The 17,047-nt window shown below is 37.7% G+C and overlaps 2 protein-coding genes across 3 annotated transcripts in view; one reads left to right on the forward strand and one right to left on the reverse strand.

Moving 5' to 3' along the window:
* PI4KA (phosphatidylinositol 4-kinase alpha) overlaps nt 1–17,047 on the reverse strand; it is a 59,248-nt gene that overhangs the window by 12,638 nt on the left and 29,563 nt on the right. For both annotated transcript variants that reach the window (XM_042828983.1, XM_042828984.1), the window contains 20 exons: nt 13,418–13,526; nt 12,828–12,964; nt 11,777–11,910; nt 10,645–10,727; nt 10,324–10,394; nt 10,100–10,224; nt 9,613–9,694; nt 8,952–9,035; nt 8,669–8,758; nt 7,566–7,685; nt 6,422–6,514; nt 4,697–4,853; nt 4,338–4,465; nt 3,527–3,685; nt 3,116–3,267; nt 2,495–2,602; nt 1,645–1,772; nt 1,435–1,554; nt 986–1,065; nt 652–845 (listed from right to left, as the gene is read on the reverse strand). In XM_042828983.1, coding sequence (XP_042684917.1) covers nt 652–845; nt 986–1,065; nt 1,435–1,554; nt 1,645–1,772; nt 2,495–2,602; nt 3,116–3,267; nt 3,527–3,685; nt 4,338–4,465; nt 4,697–4,853; nt 6,422–6,514; nt 7,566–7,685; nt 8,669–8,758; nt 8,952–9,035; nt 9,613–9,694; nt 10,100–10,224; nt 10,324–10,394; nt 10,645–10,727; nt 11,777–11,910; nt 12,828–12,964; nt 13,418–13,526 — 2,354 coding nt within the window. The remainder of the gene's footprint in view (nt 1–651; nt 846–985; nt 1,066–1,434; nt 1,555–1,644; nt 1,773–2,494; nt 2,603–3,115; nt 3,268–3,526; nt 3,686–4,337; nt 4,466–4,696; nt 4,854–6,421; nt 6,515–7,565; nt 7,686–8,668; nt 8,759–8,951; nt 9,036–9,612; nt 9,695–10,099; nt 10,225–10,323; nt 10,395–10,644; nt 10,728–11,776; nt 11,911–12,827; nt 12,965–13,417; nt 13,527–17,047) is intronic.
* The window catches only part of SERPIND1 (serpin family D member 1), an 8,398-nt gene continuing 7,299 nt past the window's right edge, over nt 15,949–17,047 (forward strand). Inside the window, exon 1 of the mRNA XM_042828985.1 lies at nt 15,949–16,053. The gene's annotated coding sequence lies outside the window, so the exon portion shown is untranslated. The remainder of the gene's footprint in view (nt 16,054–17,047) is intronic.

Below are 17,047 nucleotides of genomic sequence, written 5' to 3' on the forward strand. Positions count from 1 at the left end.
CAAATAGTCCAATCATCAAACAGTACATGCTGAGGGAACAACATGCTGTGAAAGAGAGGATTCAGGTTCAGGAACAACTGGTCCTCATCCAGTGCTTTTGTACTAATGGCTAGCATTTTAGCCCATTATTGAATTATTGGTTGAAACATAATGTCTGAGATTCTACAGAAAGCTTCACACAAACTACCACTGTTTTGCAAAAACTATCACTGTTATGAGGAGGAAAGGATTTCCTTTCCCTTTCAAAGCCAACTATGCTAATTCTCCTAGCATGCTTTTTAAAGTACAAGCCGATATACAGCTAGAACACTTAATTCAAAAATACTTCTAGAACTGTTTAAATGCTATGCCTGCTAATGGTTTAAACACTACTAATAAAACGAACATAATTACTGCTGAACAAAACACTGTCTACATGTTAACATCAAACAGATGGAAGGGATAGAAATTGGACTCTGATAGATATCGAGCCAAGTTAATATATTTTTAAGTAATCCACTTTTTATTTGAAATGTCTCAACCAGCTATGAAGGTATACAAGGAGGCTGTAAGCAAGAGCAAGTACCTTCAATCATTATTGTGCCTGTACTCACTCAACTTCTAAGAAAGGCAGCAGGAATTACATCAGCTTTTTCTTTTGAAATTTCTCACCGGGTAGGCAGCTGTACAGCAAGGTGAGGAGAGATGCTCCAAGCTAGATTCACATTATCTTTCCATTGCTTCTCACTAAGACTGATATACTTCGATCTCCAGTTTGCCACACTGCTCTCCCCAGTTTGATCCAGCTCTAATTCAGGGGAGGAGAGTGGATTGTACCATGTGATTAAGCGTTCAATTTCAGTAGCCTGAGAGAAACAAGGAAAAAAAACACAAACATTCTCTTGAAGTAAAAATACTTCTACTTCACTCTCTCATGGTACTTTAGTCAATACATCATGCAAAAACAACTGTCTTCAAAACTCATACTGCTTCCCTACAAACTCACCAGCAACGAGAGCAGTAATGTCCTTCGCTTCATGTAGTACTTGTGTAGCTGCGTACCTCTGTTAGTCTTCTTAGACATTCCTCAAATAAAGGTTAAAAACGTTTTCAGTGTTTTATTATTCAGTACGTTAGTCTATTTTTAAACTGTCCACACCTTGCAACTTACACATTTAAGAACTGAATCACCATAAGACGATTGTAAATTTGAATGATCTCAGAAAGTCAGCAATGCAGCTACTCATGGTGCTTGCTCTAAGTGGCATAATTTTGTTTTTTTTTTTTTTTTTTTTTTTTTTTTTTTTTTTTACGCCCCCACAATTTGGCATTGATAATCAAATACCCTGCCAGGAGAACGTTAGCCTAATGTTGAATATTGCCTGGAGACAACATCAACATATAAAATATACTGCAAAGTTGGATATAATCAGCTGGTTACAGTTTAAAAGATACCTGATTTTTTAGATATGGTTGACATGCCACTGGACAGAGGGTAGGTATTTATCCATCCTTGCGTAGCCTGTTGCCGAGACCCAACATTGATGTCCAGGTTGCTCCTGGTGTCTTGATTATCTAAAAACAGAACACAGATCGGATATAGAATGTAATCAAATTAAAAAAAAAAAAAAATGGGCTTTTGAAACTGCAGACGAAGGATCTCACCAGGTGGCACAAGTTGGCTTGCTGTGAGATACTTTTTGTCTGAGAACATCGCTGTCCAAAACTTGATCAATATGCTGATGTCCTCACGAAGCCTCTTTTCCCCCTGCGTAGGGAACTTCGATGGCCAACTCAAGAAAATCATACAAAGAATGTTGAATGTATTAAAAAAAAAAGCAAACAAAAGCAAACAAACAAACATTTTTTTTCCCCTCCTTTTGACCATAGTCTAAAAGAGATGAGACCAAATGTTATACTGTATTTTATTCTTATTTCTTCATTCTGTCTGCCTGAAGCTTTCCATTATAATTGAGAATTAAGGTGGTAGCCTGTCAGCATCTTGGATTCATTTGAAATTTAATATTGTGATTTAATGTTATGGTTTCCTCACATTGTCAGACAGTCCTATTACTACATTATGTTCTGCTGTGTTCATGTCAAATCTTGGGTGCTTGTACTCTCAAAATGATTTCTGAAAACAGTATTTCAGCCACGTTCTGTAATAGCAGTTCTGTACATCTAACATCTAGGTACAGTTTTGAGCACTGAATGAACTCCAAAAAAAGAACAGAAAAAGAAAACAACAATTGCAACATTCCTGAAGATAATACATTAAAAACCACATATACTAAAAAAAAAAAAAAAAAAATACAAATTCTGTCTAAAAATCAGGATGGTTTATGAGCCACAAAGAATCACAGACAAAAGCCTTCACTAGAATGAACAAAGAAAAGGAAAGGAAGTTAAGTTGCTAGAGAAAAACAGCTTGTGCTTTGAACTTATTTTTGAACTTGAATTTGTTAGGAAATGTTACACATGCACATTCAGTGAGTAGTAGCAAATAAGACAGTACCTGAAATAATCAAAGGCAGTTGAATAAATCTTCTCTCTCAAAACATTTCGAATAGTTGCATTTGGAACCACATCAGCATGCAGCAAAGACAACCCCAATGTCAGCAACCTAATACATTCAAGAGAATGAAAGCCCTGATGTTCCCAAAACAATGATTAAAGCAACACCATACAAACCATAATAAAAGCAATACTATATGTATAATTCTGTTCAACTTGTTGAGAAGTGCCTGTTTCAGAGCTCTCGGAACATTCTTTTATCATCAGCCTGTTCCTAAAGCTGTGATGAAGGCTTCAACTTTGTGTGGTTCAGTCAAGTCACAGAAGAGAAACTGATTGATAGAGCAGAATTATTGCTAACTGATACACAGAATTGATTCCTGATGCCAATGATTCACCATATAAAATTATCTCAAAGTTTTCTGAAGCACCAGAACTGACTTTCAAAATAAAGTTAACACTTCTACTTTGAAAACAGAACTTGAACTCTGCATAATTCCAGGATTTTTAAAGAATTTTCACCACTTGAAGCCAGTGACAAAATAAACAGTTTGCACTTAGTTATTTTGTCCCATATCTCATAACCATGCTACTGCAACCAAGGAAAAGAAACCCTGCTCACTTGAAACGGGGTCCAATTGCTGCCACATGCCGATTCAAACTGCCCTTTGCCCCTCCAATGTTCAAGGAAAGAGATCGCTGGAGCAGGCTGGAGAAGATCTCTATTTGGTCAGAACTGCAGTACTTGGCTATTTCAAATCTCTGCACCAGAAACTGAGAAAGAGACAGAGATGCTATGCATCCTTCAATTTTATTTTCAATCTTAAAATCAAACAAACCAGTTTCTTCTGTTTCAGATGCTTTCATAACCATCACGCTCCTGTAAAAAGAGCATGTCTCTAAGCTTTGAGACAGAGGGACTACCATCATGATTCCACTAGCTCTCCAAATCACAAGAACAAACAGTACAGAATGGCTTAATCACAGCACTATTCCAACATCATCATAGGGGGGACATTCCAGAAATACACACCTCTATCCAGATGTAATGTGGAGTGACTTCTGGCGGACAAGGTCTTGGCTGGCTTTCCTCTGAGGCTGCTAATGGATCTGCTTCTTTCTGCTCAGCAGAAAACAAGCCAACTTTCTGCTCTACTGTCATTTGCCAGGCTCCTGCCATTTCCCGCATGAACTGCAAAAGCAAGATTATAAGATTGAAAAGCATCTTCTTGTATGGAAAGCACAATATTTCTCCACAAGGTACACAACAACAACAGACTACTTCTGTTCTGAAGTTCAGTCAATAACAGAAATACCAAGGGCAACAGCAGACAAGTGCTGTATTTCGTTGAGGATGTCAAACTATCAGTAGCACATGGTGCTGTCCTTTTTCTGCTAAAAGTTACTACATCCTCCTATAGGATTATAACTTTTACAAGCCTATTTTTTATGCAAGGGAATAATGCCAAGTACCAGAGGCACTAAATGATGAGCAGAGATATGACTGTTTTAAAATATCATTCTATAAATCGCAGTAGTTCAGGATCTAATTCATGAGAAACACAGGTACCTCAAGCAGCAAAGTAAGTTGTCTAGCTGAGATCCTAACAGCCTTTATTTGCTTTATCATCCCTGCTACTAAGAAGCATCCATTTCCCACAGTCCACATAGTGAGGGTGTTCAGATTCCCATCAAGAGAAACTTCCTGGCAGGTTAAAGTGTTTAACAGTGCATTTACTGTTCTTATTTTACATGGATTCAGAACAACTGTGAATCTCTCCATATATTCTTCTTTCCCTTCCCGCTTGCAGGGACAGAGAAAGAGTACTTAAATTGCTTCCTACCGGCACTTCTATTCCATTCTTGGCAGCAAGCAGCCACTCCCAGCAAGCAATTGCTGTTTCCATACCATGTTCGTTGAACATTTGCAAAGGTCCCCAGCACAGATGATGAAGAAGCTGGGGATCACAGTCTGAAAGCAAACATTCAAACACATTTCCACAGCAGAATAAATAAGAGCATAATCGGCATAAAAACAGCTGATAAGAAGGTTCAAGTTTAAGAGCATTTTCCCCAATACGAGCCAACTGATAACAGTTTCGCTTCAAGTTGATGCATACAGAGTTAGTATGCAGATACTTTCTGTGTTTACTACACGTGGCATTCACATCCAGAACGCAGAAGTCCACTCGGTTTTCATTACCTTTGCTGCTTATTAATAGCGCAGTCAACTTAAACATGGCCTGCGTGTAGAATTCAGTCTGGCCTGATTCAAGAGCATTGTTCAGCTCTTTGACCATCAGTTTATTCAGGTCAGATGTTCGTCCTGTAGCATTTGAGAACTGAATCATTCCAGACACCTGAAAAATATAATGAGGCTTTAAATGAAGAACAATATTTCTAGGAGTCTAGTTTGGTACCGGTCATATGCTGAGTAAGGAAACTCAATACAAACAGATCTCTTTTAATTGTATTTTGCCAATGCACCTTAGCTTTGCCTATAATTTAAGAATTTGATACAAGATGAAGTGGCCTTCTTCGATGTAGTGACGGTATTGGTGGACAACCGAAAGATGACCGATGTCATTTTCCTGGACTCAAGCAAGGCCTTCGACATGGTCCCCTCACTAAATCCTTATCTCCAAATTGGAAAGATGTGGATTTGATGGGTGGACCACCTGGTGGATAACAAGTTATTTGAAAGGCTGAAGACAAAGGGCAGTGACCAATGGTTCTGTGTCCAGATGAAGGCTGGTAATGAGTATTGCCTCCCAGGAGTCTGTCTTGGGACCAGTGCTCTTCAACATCTTTATTAGTGATATCAGTGATGGAATTGAGTGAGGAACCCTCAGCAAGTTTGCTGATGACACCAAGCTGAGTGGTGCGGTTGACACAGTGGAAGGAAGGGGTGCCGTTCAGAGGGACCTCAACAGGTTGAAAAGGTGGGCCTGGGTGAACTTAATGAGGTTCAACACAGCAAAGTGCAAGGTTTTGTACTAGGACTGGAGGAATCCCAGGCATCCTTACAGACTAGGAGCAGCCTTTGAGAGCAGCCCTGCAGAGAAGGACCTGGGGGTGCTGGGGGATGAAGAACTTAACATGAGCCAGCAGTGTGCTTTTGCACCTTGGAAAGCAAATGGTATCCTGGGCTCCAACAGAAGAGGGGTGGCCAGCAGCGACAGGGAGGTGATTGTCCCCCTCTACTCGGCTCTTGTGAGGCCCTATCTGGAGTACTGTGTCCAGGTCTGGAATCCCCAGTACAAGAAAGACAGGGAGCTGTTGGAGAGGGTCCAGAGGAGAGCCACAGAGATGATGAGAGGCTGGAGCACCTCCCCTACGAAGACAGGCTGAGGGAGCTGGGCTTGTTCAGGCTGGAGAAGAGAAGGCTGCGGGGAGACCTCATTGCAGCCTTTCAGAACCTAAAAGGAGCCTACAAACAGGAGGGCGAATTAACTCTTTGAAAGGGTAGATAACTGCAGGACAAATTGAAGGAGGTAGGATTTAGGTTGGATGTCAGGGGGAAGCTCTTTACTATGAGAGTGGTGAGGTGATGGATCAGGCTAGTTAGAGGTTGTTGACGTCCTGCCCATCCCTGGGGGCGTTCAAGGCCAGGTTGGATGGGGCCTTGGGCAGCCTGGTCTAGTATTAAATGGGGAGGTTGGTGGCCCTGCCTGTGGCAGGAGGTGGCTGGAGCTTCATGATCCTTGAGGTCCCTTCCAACCCAGGCCATTCTGTGATTCTGTGATCAACAGCAAAAAAGCTACTTAATAACCTAGGAAAATTATACTCTTCAGTCTTGAAGGAATTTAACTTTAGAGTCCATGCTTTAAAGAACCTAAAATCACAGAATAATGTAGGCTGGAAATCAGAATGTCCTGACACCAGACCTGGTGAACACTCCATACACTGTCTAGTAGTGTGTACTTACCTCCCCTGCATAGCGGTTACGCAAATTAAGAGAAGCCATGAAGTTGGAATAGTCCTTCTTCACACAAGTAGGTCTTTCGGTTAGCTGAGTTGCCTATGACCAAATCATATACAGCTATTTATATTGTTCACATCTAATCAATTATCTTTTTTCCTTTCACACCTTTATCTACATTTTAAGCTTAGTTTCCTTTGTGCTTATAATCAGAATAGTATCAGGACTATGAGATACAAAAACACCAGAATGGATACACATGAAACAAGCAACATGTGCATTAGTTACATGTTTACAGTTAGAAATTTTTCAAAGTTTACACACATGAACTTTTTGAAAGATAAAAAAGCATGAAAAATGTAATGAAATTCTATAATCTGACAGTCTTCTGTCACTCGATCCTTATATTTTTTTCCACGCAGTTCATGTGGACAAGTCAATCAAAACAAGTCGTGTGAACATGAAGAAGCCTTTTCTATTATCTCCTTTGTAGTTTTAAAGTTTCTTCCAGCACATTCTTGATTCTAAGTTTTTTAACTTTCCCTCTTCACAGAATTATGTCACAGCATTCCTACATCCTGCGGGAATTCTTTATCCTATCTACATGTAGTGACTAGTGTTAGCTAGAAGGATGACATTAAAGAGGGAATGCAAAAGAAAATCCTGCTAAAGCTTGGAATGAGGAAAGTTTCAGAGCTGCTGCTAGAAAACAAGCTGGCTGATTACAGAACAGATTCTACAGATTTCTTCAAGAATCAAACACATTTAAGACAAACTACATAAAACCGAATGAAATACGCAATGTGAAAGCATATGTTGAGTGAACCTACAATGCATTAGAGCAAATGAGCATTCTATTCTAAAAAGCATTTCAGCGTTACATAAAGATTTTATTTTCAAACTAACAAATATCATCCCTAAATGTTTCTTTAGAAGAAATACAGTTTTACTTTCTTTGCTTGTTAGCAGCTTACTTCTTAGTAACTCATGTAACTGACTGGAAGATACTCTGACTTGAGATGGAAAGAAATGAGACATCTGAGTAATTTTCATATGTTATGTCAAATATGATTTAGAGGCTCTATATTATCTGTCTGAACTTCACGTCATAAAATTAACATGACTGCTACACAAACAAGCAAATACTCACGCCTAAAGTGGTGTTTTCTCTGTTGTACCCAGCAAAGTGAAGAACACTTTCTGTAGCCATAGCCAGTCCTGTGTGCTGGGACAATCCTGATACCCAGTTCTGATGTTTGTTTAGGTACTCCTGATGCATCAAAAAACATTTGTTAGAAAACTACTGTGCTTTTCAAAACAAGGCAGCTCACAGGCTAACACAGTATAACTGAAGAAAGCTTAATTTCAGCTGTATGAGAGGACAAGCAGACTACCTCTTGTAGGTACCGCTCGCCAGCAAAAAAAGCCTCATCCTAAATTTGCAAAGAGAAGGAGTTGTTTCATTTTGTAAAATGATTACGTGAACAAGGTAACACTTCAAATCTGAGGTTCTTTTTAAATAGAATCAGTTTTCACAAAAAACCCTACAACATAAAGTGCTTTGGATCAGTCTTGAGCCATCCCAGAAATTCTGTTTACACTTCTGGATAGTCATAACATTGGTCTAATCTGGACTGCATGTCTTCTTCTGCTATTTAACAAAAAGAGAACTCTATTATACTGTAGTGAGACTTCTTGTATTAATAAATAAACACTATGTAAACATCATAAAAAGTTTTTGCTAAGTAGATAGTGGTTTTTTTTTTGTTTTTACCACTTTCTACTGAACTCTAACATATGCAAGTATCTACTACATCCATGCTTAGTTAACATCTACAGTTTGCCATAGATTCATATGCAATGTTTTTATTTCTTTAACTGAAAAATAAACAGCAAGAATGAAAAAAACATGCTCCCAAGAAATAAGACTTATAACCTAACTACTCATTTCAGTCCAGCTGGTATTTTAAGCTACCTAATCTTTGGTAGACAGAATTATAACAAATTTTTATCTCTGAATTAAGTCTGGAATGACCAACTGTTTTCAAACCTGTCATGTTAAAGATACTCAAGTTTAGATCAAAACAACCAACAATTCTAGTTGTTCTCTGCAATAAAATAAGGAAAATTTTAGTGAGACAAAATTTAAAATGAAGTTTGAACAGCCTGAGAAAGTAAAGAAAACGACACAACTTAATTCTAATTCTGAAGATCTACGATGATCAAAATCTCTCACAGGAACAGGCTCATTACCTGTAGATGAGATTTTGTAACAGAAGGAGCCCACTTCATTGCCTCTTGCAGAATCATCCCACAGCGTGCAGCAAAGTCTTTGACTATACTCTAGAATAACAAAGCAACAACAATGGATTACAGGATATTGAAAAAGAAGCACTGGTTTTAATGGTGTAATAAGTAACATGGGTACTAAGATGTGTCAGATAGTAATAGAGAACTTTACCCACAGATTTATTGTCCTTTTAAAGTAGCTCAGAGTAACTCACATCAGAGACAAAGAAAATCAAGTGCTACCTACCTCTCTGGCTTCATGTGTGTCAGGGACAGTTATTCTATATGGAGCATCAGGAATGTCATAGTATGGTTGGTCCTTGTGAATATCCTAATCAAAAACAATAATCAGTTCTCAAAATAAAATACATAATCACTTAACTTGAATATTATAGACATCACTCTTCCTAAATAACTGCTCCCGGAGTAAATCTGAACAGATCTAAGAGATGGTTTTCATTCCAGTAAGGTTTTCAGTACATTTAACTCCAGAATTCCAAAAATCTTCTGAAAATTCAGCATGAAAATAAAACTTGATAAAGTATTTCCATCCTTAAAAATATCAGTAGGTAGCAACTGAAATATTACAGATCAGTAATAGGCACTAAATACAAAAAATGCACTGGAAATTGTACATGCAGACAACCTTCATCATTCAAAAACAAAACAAAACAAAGCATCAACAAATTTTTATGCAAAATGAGATAGTTAAACTATCCCAAATTAGTTAATACTGTTTCCTTTACTACAAAATTTGATTTTCTGAGTATCTGATAACTTGCAAGGACAATGAAATGCCACATAACGGCAAAACAAAGAAAAACGTTCAGTTCTATAAAAGTAAAAAAAAGGAAACATGCATCTTGTATTCCTAATAACATCACTGCATCATTATAAAAGAAACTTACGGCACTAAGAGACAGTGATAATGTCTGCAGAATGTCAAGCATAGTCTTCAGCACAGTTCCGCTCCACAGCAAGTGAGGAAATCTACAGCAAGACAGGATTGGAAGGAAATTATTTTATCACGAAATGGAGCTCCTCATAGCGTGCTAGGTGAACTCATACCCTACAGAAATCACACAGTTTGCCTCGGCTCACAACTAGCTGGCTCAATACATGCTTGAAATCTCTCTGAAAAGCAAGTTAAGTAAAGCTATTCCATCAAAAAAGATGGAATATTTTTTGCAGTTATTTCATGGGCACTTTGCTCCATCCATGGGAATGCTAAGCAGAGACAACTTAAGAGACTGGATTAAAAATACTGTTGCCTGTTATTTTACAAGGTGATGTTTCAGAAGTATCAGCCACCAAATCCACATCTGTTTTCCTTAATTGTGAGTATTCACAAAGCAGTCAATGTGAAAAGAACAGCAGAGTAAAATCTATACTCACTTGTCTACCAGACCAGATAAGTACTTGTCTGCAACTCTCCTGATCCTCTTGTGAATGTGGTTAAAATTCACCAGTAAGAACTGTGCGTGTCGCTCCAGCTCTTCTTCATTCTCCTTGGTTTTAGGCTAAAACATATGCCAGAGAAGTATGAAGCCAAGCACGTTCTCTTAAAATGAATAAGAACTTCCACATTAATTTTGAAGTTCAGAGGCCGTGTTACCTACTTTATCAGCCATCATTGTCAGGAAAGCTTCAAACACCTTATCAGCAACAGCTATCACACACTGCATCATTCCTGAAGAATTGAGAGAAGTTACAGGTTTGATAAGAACTGAGTTTTCATTATGCTTAACAGTTAAAAAGCATTTGTGTTTACCAAGCCAGCATTGAGCCAAGCTGTTTCAAAACTAAGACAGAATATTTGGCAAGGACAAAACAACAAGCAATCTTGTGAATGAGATTCCTTTTTTGTTTTAATTGCTGGATTTGGTTTAATTTTGCACGCCTATAGATAACTTCCATGCATCTCAACTTAGTAAACTCACCAGATTTGTCTTTCTGAATTGCTTTATCCTCAAAATAGCAAAACATGACTTGGAAGCGATCTTGATCAGTTGAACGCAGTACCCTAGGAGAGGAAGAGTTTCGCATGTTTCTTTTCCTCTTTTATTTAAACATCATCAACACAAAACGACATACTCTTAGCAATACATTATGTTACCACATAATCATAGTAACGATTCATTCCATTGTAACTTTAAGTTTCTAATAAATGCGATACTTCCATTTGTTTCTACATTCAACTAAGTGGACCCTAATGTTAGTGGAAAAAAAAAAAAAAAATGTCTGCCATCAGGAGAACAACTTCCACACCTTAAGAATAGGAAACCTGATGATAATGCACTTACAAAAGCATCGCAAACAAACAAATCCAAAAAATATACTATCTTTGACATTTCCATAGGTTTTGTCTGTGTTGAATTTGTATAATGGAAATATCACTTAGCAGAAAAAAAAAAAAAAAAAACGTTTCTAAAAATACAGCCAATATGTTTTTGATAAAAACCGTATGTATTGTCAGCTATTGTCAAAGTAAAAATGGGATGGGGAAGTTTTTACCTACTTTCCTTACTACTAGACTTTCACCTCAGCTTTCAGCTACACAATGTTTTGCATAGCAGCAATGAATACATGTCTACAGAAATAAAATACATGAATTCAGTAAGTCACATTAGTACAAGCTAACACACACTACTGAGGCAAAAAAAACACTCACTACAAAAAAAAACCAACAACAAAACACATTTTCACAGCATCTACATTGCATTAATCTCACAGAATAGACTATTTTTCAGATATTTTAATCCTTCTGCAATGCAAGGATGGGACTCTGTGCAGGAGATACATTATATTTGTAAGATGTTCCCATGAAGAATCCTGTTGTCCATCTTCTGTTAATTCCTACACAGAGGAGCTCTCATTTTTGTGGCTCTGCTATATTATCACATCCTTTTACCTATCATGATTTCTGTACAGATGAATTCTTAGTCTCAGAATCTTCAGTGCAGATATTTTGATTCAATTTACTGATTCTCATTTGCCACAGCGTCTGGCAAATCTGACTTAAACATAAATTTAAAAAAAAAATCATCAGAAGAACAGTACATATGTATATACCTCATGTACTCCAGACGGTAAACAGAAAGGAGATAAGTAGACATGGCAAAGTCCAACTTATTGATCAAAGCTGACACTTCTGGAGGAGGATCCAAGAGATTTATTATGGTACTCCGCAGTTCGTTTAATTCAGCCTAGAAATGAATACATGCAGTTATGTGAAGTGGGAGGGCTATATTAGTTTGTGTTCTGAAAATATTCACTTTTAGCTATTAGTCTTTTTACTTTTTAATGTTCACAAATAATATGCCAGGATACCTCTGTATGCAGACTAGGACCAGCATGCTCTAACACAGCAAGTCAGATTCCTAGTATGCAGAATCAAACAGAATTTGGAGTCAAGCTCCTTGCTAAAATGACTACTAGTTCCCATGCAATTAGACCATGAAGAAATACAATTCCTCTAATTAACGTAATGTAATTTTGATCAATACTGATATTGTTCAGCTTCTGAAACTTCATGGAACCACTGTTTTGATGTTACAGAATTAGGTATATATGCACACGCAGACTTCTGTATTGTTTGGGAGCCAGAGATTTCTTATATGCTGCTGCAAATCAATTCGTCACACACTGCTACCATAAATGGCCCTAACACAAACATATACCCTGCAAACACTAGAGAGAGTATACTAGTACCACGCCAGAGAATAAAAGAAAGTTCAACTAAAATGCATTTCTTTGAACAAGGAGAAAAAAAATGAATGTGTTGTTTTCTTCCAAAGCTGTTTCTTTTTGTTTTCTCCCTACAGTTCAAGTGTTGTCTCCATCTGATACAGAATGGGTGAAACTATCTACTGAAAGGCTTCCGTCTCTGCAAAGACTTGATTTCTACAGCTAATGAAAATAGTATAGCTGCCAGCCTAAAAAAATATATTAACACACAGTAAAAGAATCTAAAACATTTCTATATACTGCTGTCAAAAGAGCTGTGTAAACAAGGCATTTTTGCTAAGAGGAGGCAGGTTAAAGGCATACTCCGCCTTTGAAATACACCGTAATTCTTGGTTAATAAATCAATATAAATGCAATAGAAGAAACCAATACTTACAGAAGTCACAGTATCATTCTTCATGGCAGAATTGTACTGAAGAACAGATCTGAGTGGTTCTTTGCTAGGAAATGTGAGTAATGGAGACTTGGTGGCAATTTCACATACACCCTCATACCATTCCTCTGGCCAGAGACCTGAAACACAAAAAATGAAAAGTGGAACAAGGGAGAAAAACAGAATTAATACTCCCTAGGTTAATCAGCATTACCAAGCTCTACACTATTCCTCGAACGAATTTTTTATGCTCTTCAACACAAATACAGTGGTTCATGTTTCCAAGTATAACATACACATTTAAGTGATTCCAAGTGAAACTTCGAAAGGCATAGTAAGTTTCTACTTCTTTTCCCTTTGTACCCCATACATACCATACCCCATTTTCCACTTCAGGAACTTGGTGGTCAACATTAATACTTAAGTTACAGATAATTGCTGTATTAGCTTAAAAAAAAAAAAAAAAAAAAAAAAGTCAGGTTCAAGGATAAGTTGCACTGTGTTGAATCTCACAGCTAAACAGAACAGTTTTCATCTGCTTACCAGAAGTTTAAATACCAGCAGCAATGTTTTTCTCTTCAAATTTACATTACCTGATCCTTCCACAGCAAATCCCATGAGCACTGAATACAACCAGAAGTCACGGAACAGCTTTTGCAATCTGGGTTTGGCTTCCTTGATGGGTGGCAAGCGTCGAGTGAGCTAACAGAGAACAAAATAAAATAAAATCAGGAAATGGTGGCAATGACAGAAACCTAATTCTATATGAAGAAATCAACTTCTGTACTTCCATTTACTATGATTTACAAAGGGAATATTTTTTGTCACCCAAAGAAACTAATATAATATTACTAATGTTATACTGAATCACAGAATGGCCAGGGTTGGAAGGGACCTCAAGGATCATGAATCTCCAACCCCCCTGCCACATGCAGGGCCACCAAACTCTACATTTAATGCTAAACCAGGCTGCCCAGGGCCACATCCAACCTGGCCTTGAACACCTCTCCAAGGACAGGGCATCCACAAGCTCTCTGGGCAGCCTGTTCCAGTACCTCACCTCTCTGGGTGAAGAATTTCCCCCTGATGTCCGACCTAAATCTCCCCTTGTCCTACACACATCAACCCTTCCAAAGAGTTGATTCCCCTCCCCTCTGTAGGCTCTCTTTAGGTATTGAAAGGCTGCAATGAGGTCACCCCACAGCCTTCTTTTCTCCAAGAGATGCTGGTCTTTCTGCTATTATGCATTCTTAATCACCAGCTCTCTTCAGCCCTTTACCACTGTTGCAGCTTAGAGATAGCTGTCCCTATCATGTCCCCTTCTGTTTCATTCTAGGCAAGCTTTACAGAGAATCCTAAAGAAGGGAGAGGCCTTTCAAAAATTGCTGGGGATTTGGGCTGGTTCTCCGGTGCAACGGAGATGGGCAGTTTTAGGGAAATAGTCTTCAGCTGCTTTCTGAGGAAAATGAATGTAAGACAATCATAGATCCGTAGCATGTTACTTTTCTGGATTCTCTTCCCTCATTATATCGCATCCTGATTACCCACTGGTCTGCAGATCTGCACCCAGACCTTTAGAACATGCATTATTTTCACATATTACCATTCTCTTTTTACTCCTGTATTGCATGGTTCTGGTAATTTCCTGCTTTTTATATTCCTACACTTCTTAACCATTAAGGCATAGGATATTAATTCAAGTAATTATTGGGCATTTTTTTTTAGCTAGTTGTTCCCTCTTTAGCAGACAACTAAACTGTGTTCTATTCTGAAAATTTTCTTGGCTGCTACAGAATTGGAAGTCATAGGAAAAAGTCTTTCCTTCTCACTTGGAGTGTGGCCTGACAGAAAAGGAAAATTACTTCAGCTGCAGAAAGACTACCACAGCAGAATTCATCTGAGGGCAATGTGAACATGCTGCTTTATTTACAAATGAAGAAAACTATTTTTTTTTAGAATAGCACAAATTCAAAATGCTGAAACTAAATTTCTGTGGTTTCACACAGGAATACCATCATACTGATACAGTAATCCAAAAAGAATACCTTATATTAGTATGCATCAACTGTAGAGAGGAAGAGACCACACGGTCTTTCAAACCGTGAGCTCAAGACAGCACCTTTAAGCTTTGTTTTAGCACAGAGGAACTCAAAATCAAAATATTAGTCAAGCATACTTCTGGTTGCCATTGTTTATTGGATTTGTGAAAATACACTGAGGCTCCAGCTGGGGATCTTTTATTGTTTTCGCCCACACACATAATGACATCAGTCCTGGAGAATTTACTATCTAAATAAGCAAGTAAAGGAACACCATTTTCAACACATGTATTCAAGCTGTCTGGTAGCCTTTTCACAGACAATGGAGCAGTTTATACTCTCAAACAACAAAATGATGTGGAATTCTTACAAATTCGCATAGAAACCTGACAGTCTTTTACCCTAAAATTGTTAGCAGCACAGAAAACGTTAAAAAAAGTGGAAGGAAATCTTCACTAAACTGTGAACTTTACCTAATATGACCAGATATTATTACTGTAGACTTCATTTTCAGAATTGTATTTAATCTATCCTGAAGAGATCTTTTTCTTAACTGTAAAATAATTCTGTTGTGGTACGAGAACAGACAGGACTTCAGTAAAACCTTACATAAAGCTAACTCAGGACATATTTATAGATCATAAGGCAGTCTGCCATTAAAACAAATAACGGAAAATTCCTATACTGCAGTAAAATTAACCTGAGTCCTAGCTGGTGAACAGCACTGCTGAGTTGACAGCAAATGTCTACCACTGTGCCTCTGGTGCAGAAGTAGCCTCACAGATCCAGTAGCCTCAACCACATTCGAGGTGACGTTCAACTAATAATATAACCTCACCTTAGCACAAAACAGCAGTGACATGGTTTCTACCAGTCTTAAACTGCCAAGTTTACGTGCATGCTTGACTGTGAAACTTTACATACACACCAATTTTTGCTCAAAGATTTTCCTCAAACACGAGCCTGCAAAGCCATAAAAGTAGTTCAACAAACAACAAACAACGCAATCCAGCAGAGATCACTAGGCAAGGGAAGGATTTTGGCTGACGAAGTAAGTTTAGCAGTGTTTGATTTAGAAAATGTTTACTTTGGGAGATATACAGAAAACTAGCACCAAAGTTCAGATTTAAAACTTGCCATTCCCCTCACTTGAGCTGCTCAACACATCTTTTCCATACTGTGACTTAAAGGTAAGCCTCATTCACATCCTCTGTTATTTTACGTAGATCTGAATCAAATGCACGTATATTGCAGAGTAGAGGAATGCTGTATAGGTGGAGGTGGGCACTGATCAAACATTAGTGAAGATGAGAATATAAAGTTGGGAACTGCTGGCAGCAAACTCTTATATGGCAAAAGCAGAAAATATTTTTCAGTAGTTACCGGACAAAGAATGTCAGCCTAGAGAGAAAAAAAATAATCTTTTTCTCTTCTGGGGGTGGGGGAAATAAAAAAGAAAGAAAGATGAATTTATGATTTTACCAAGTTCTTTAATCACAATGTAAATCTTCTAGTGATCCTTCATCATTGTAAGAACAATTCATTTTCTATATTGGTTAATCATCCTGTTTTAAGATTTCAAGCTAATTACTTTCAGGGGAGAGTTCAAAAAATTAAGTCTTAGCTTAGTAACTTCAGTCCTGTTACGAGCCTGAAAAGTGCTGCAAGCAATGGTTTACAAATTTGTGCATCTACGTATTTTACTTCTACAGCTCCTTGGTCTATTTGCTAATTTGCTAAACATTTTAAATCAACCTCTTAGTAAAACTTTACTCTCATCGTATTCAACTTTTTTTCCTACATTATAAATCTCTGTGATTATTTTCCTTTACTCAAAGCAAGTGCTATGAAGTGAAGCTGATTTAATAAAGTCACCAAATAACTTTCTAAACAATCATCGTAAAAAAAATAAAATAAAATAAAATAAAATCAAGACCTTGGCGTTCAGACACCCATTTTACAGTGTCACCTGACACAATTATCAAATGTTCATGTATTGGTCTTGGACTACTGCAAGAAGAAATTAAACTTTTTCATACCTTTTTAAGATCACTGTAACTACCGCAAGTCAGAATTATGGTGAAAAGTCTCTCAGACCTACTTCTTGTCAAATGAGTAAGGCTGACGGATTAACTTCAAATTACATATCTAGAATTAGCTCTTGATTTTGAAGTCATGACCCCC

The sequence above is a fragment of the Centrocercus urophasianus genome, unplaced genomic scaffold (genome assembly GCF_019232065.1).
Source record: "Centrocercus urophasianus isolate 14NV4802_14NV808 unplaced genomic scaffold, USGS_Curo_1.0 seq_30, whole genome shotgun sequence".
In the NCBI taxonomy this organism is placed as follows: Eukaryota; Metazoa; Chordata; class Aves; order Galliformes; family Phasianidae; genus Centrocercus; species Centrocercus urophasianus.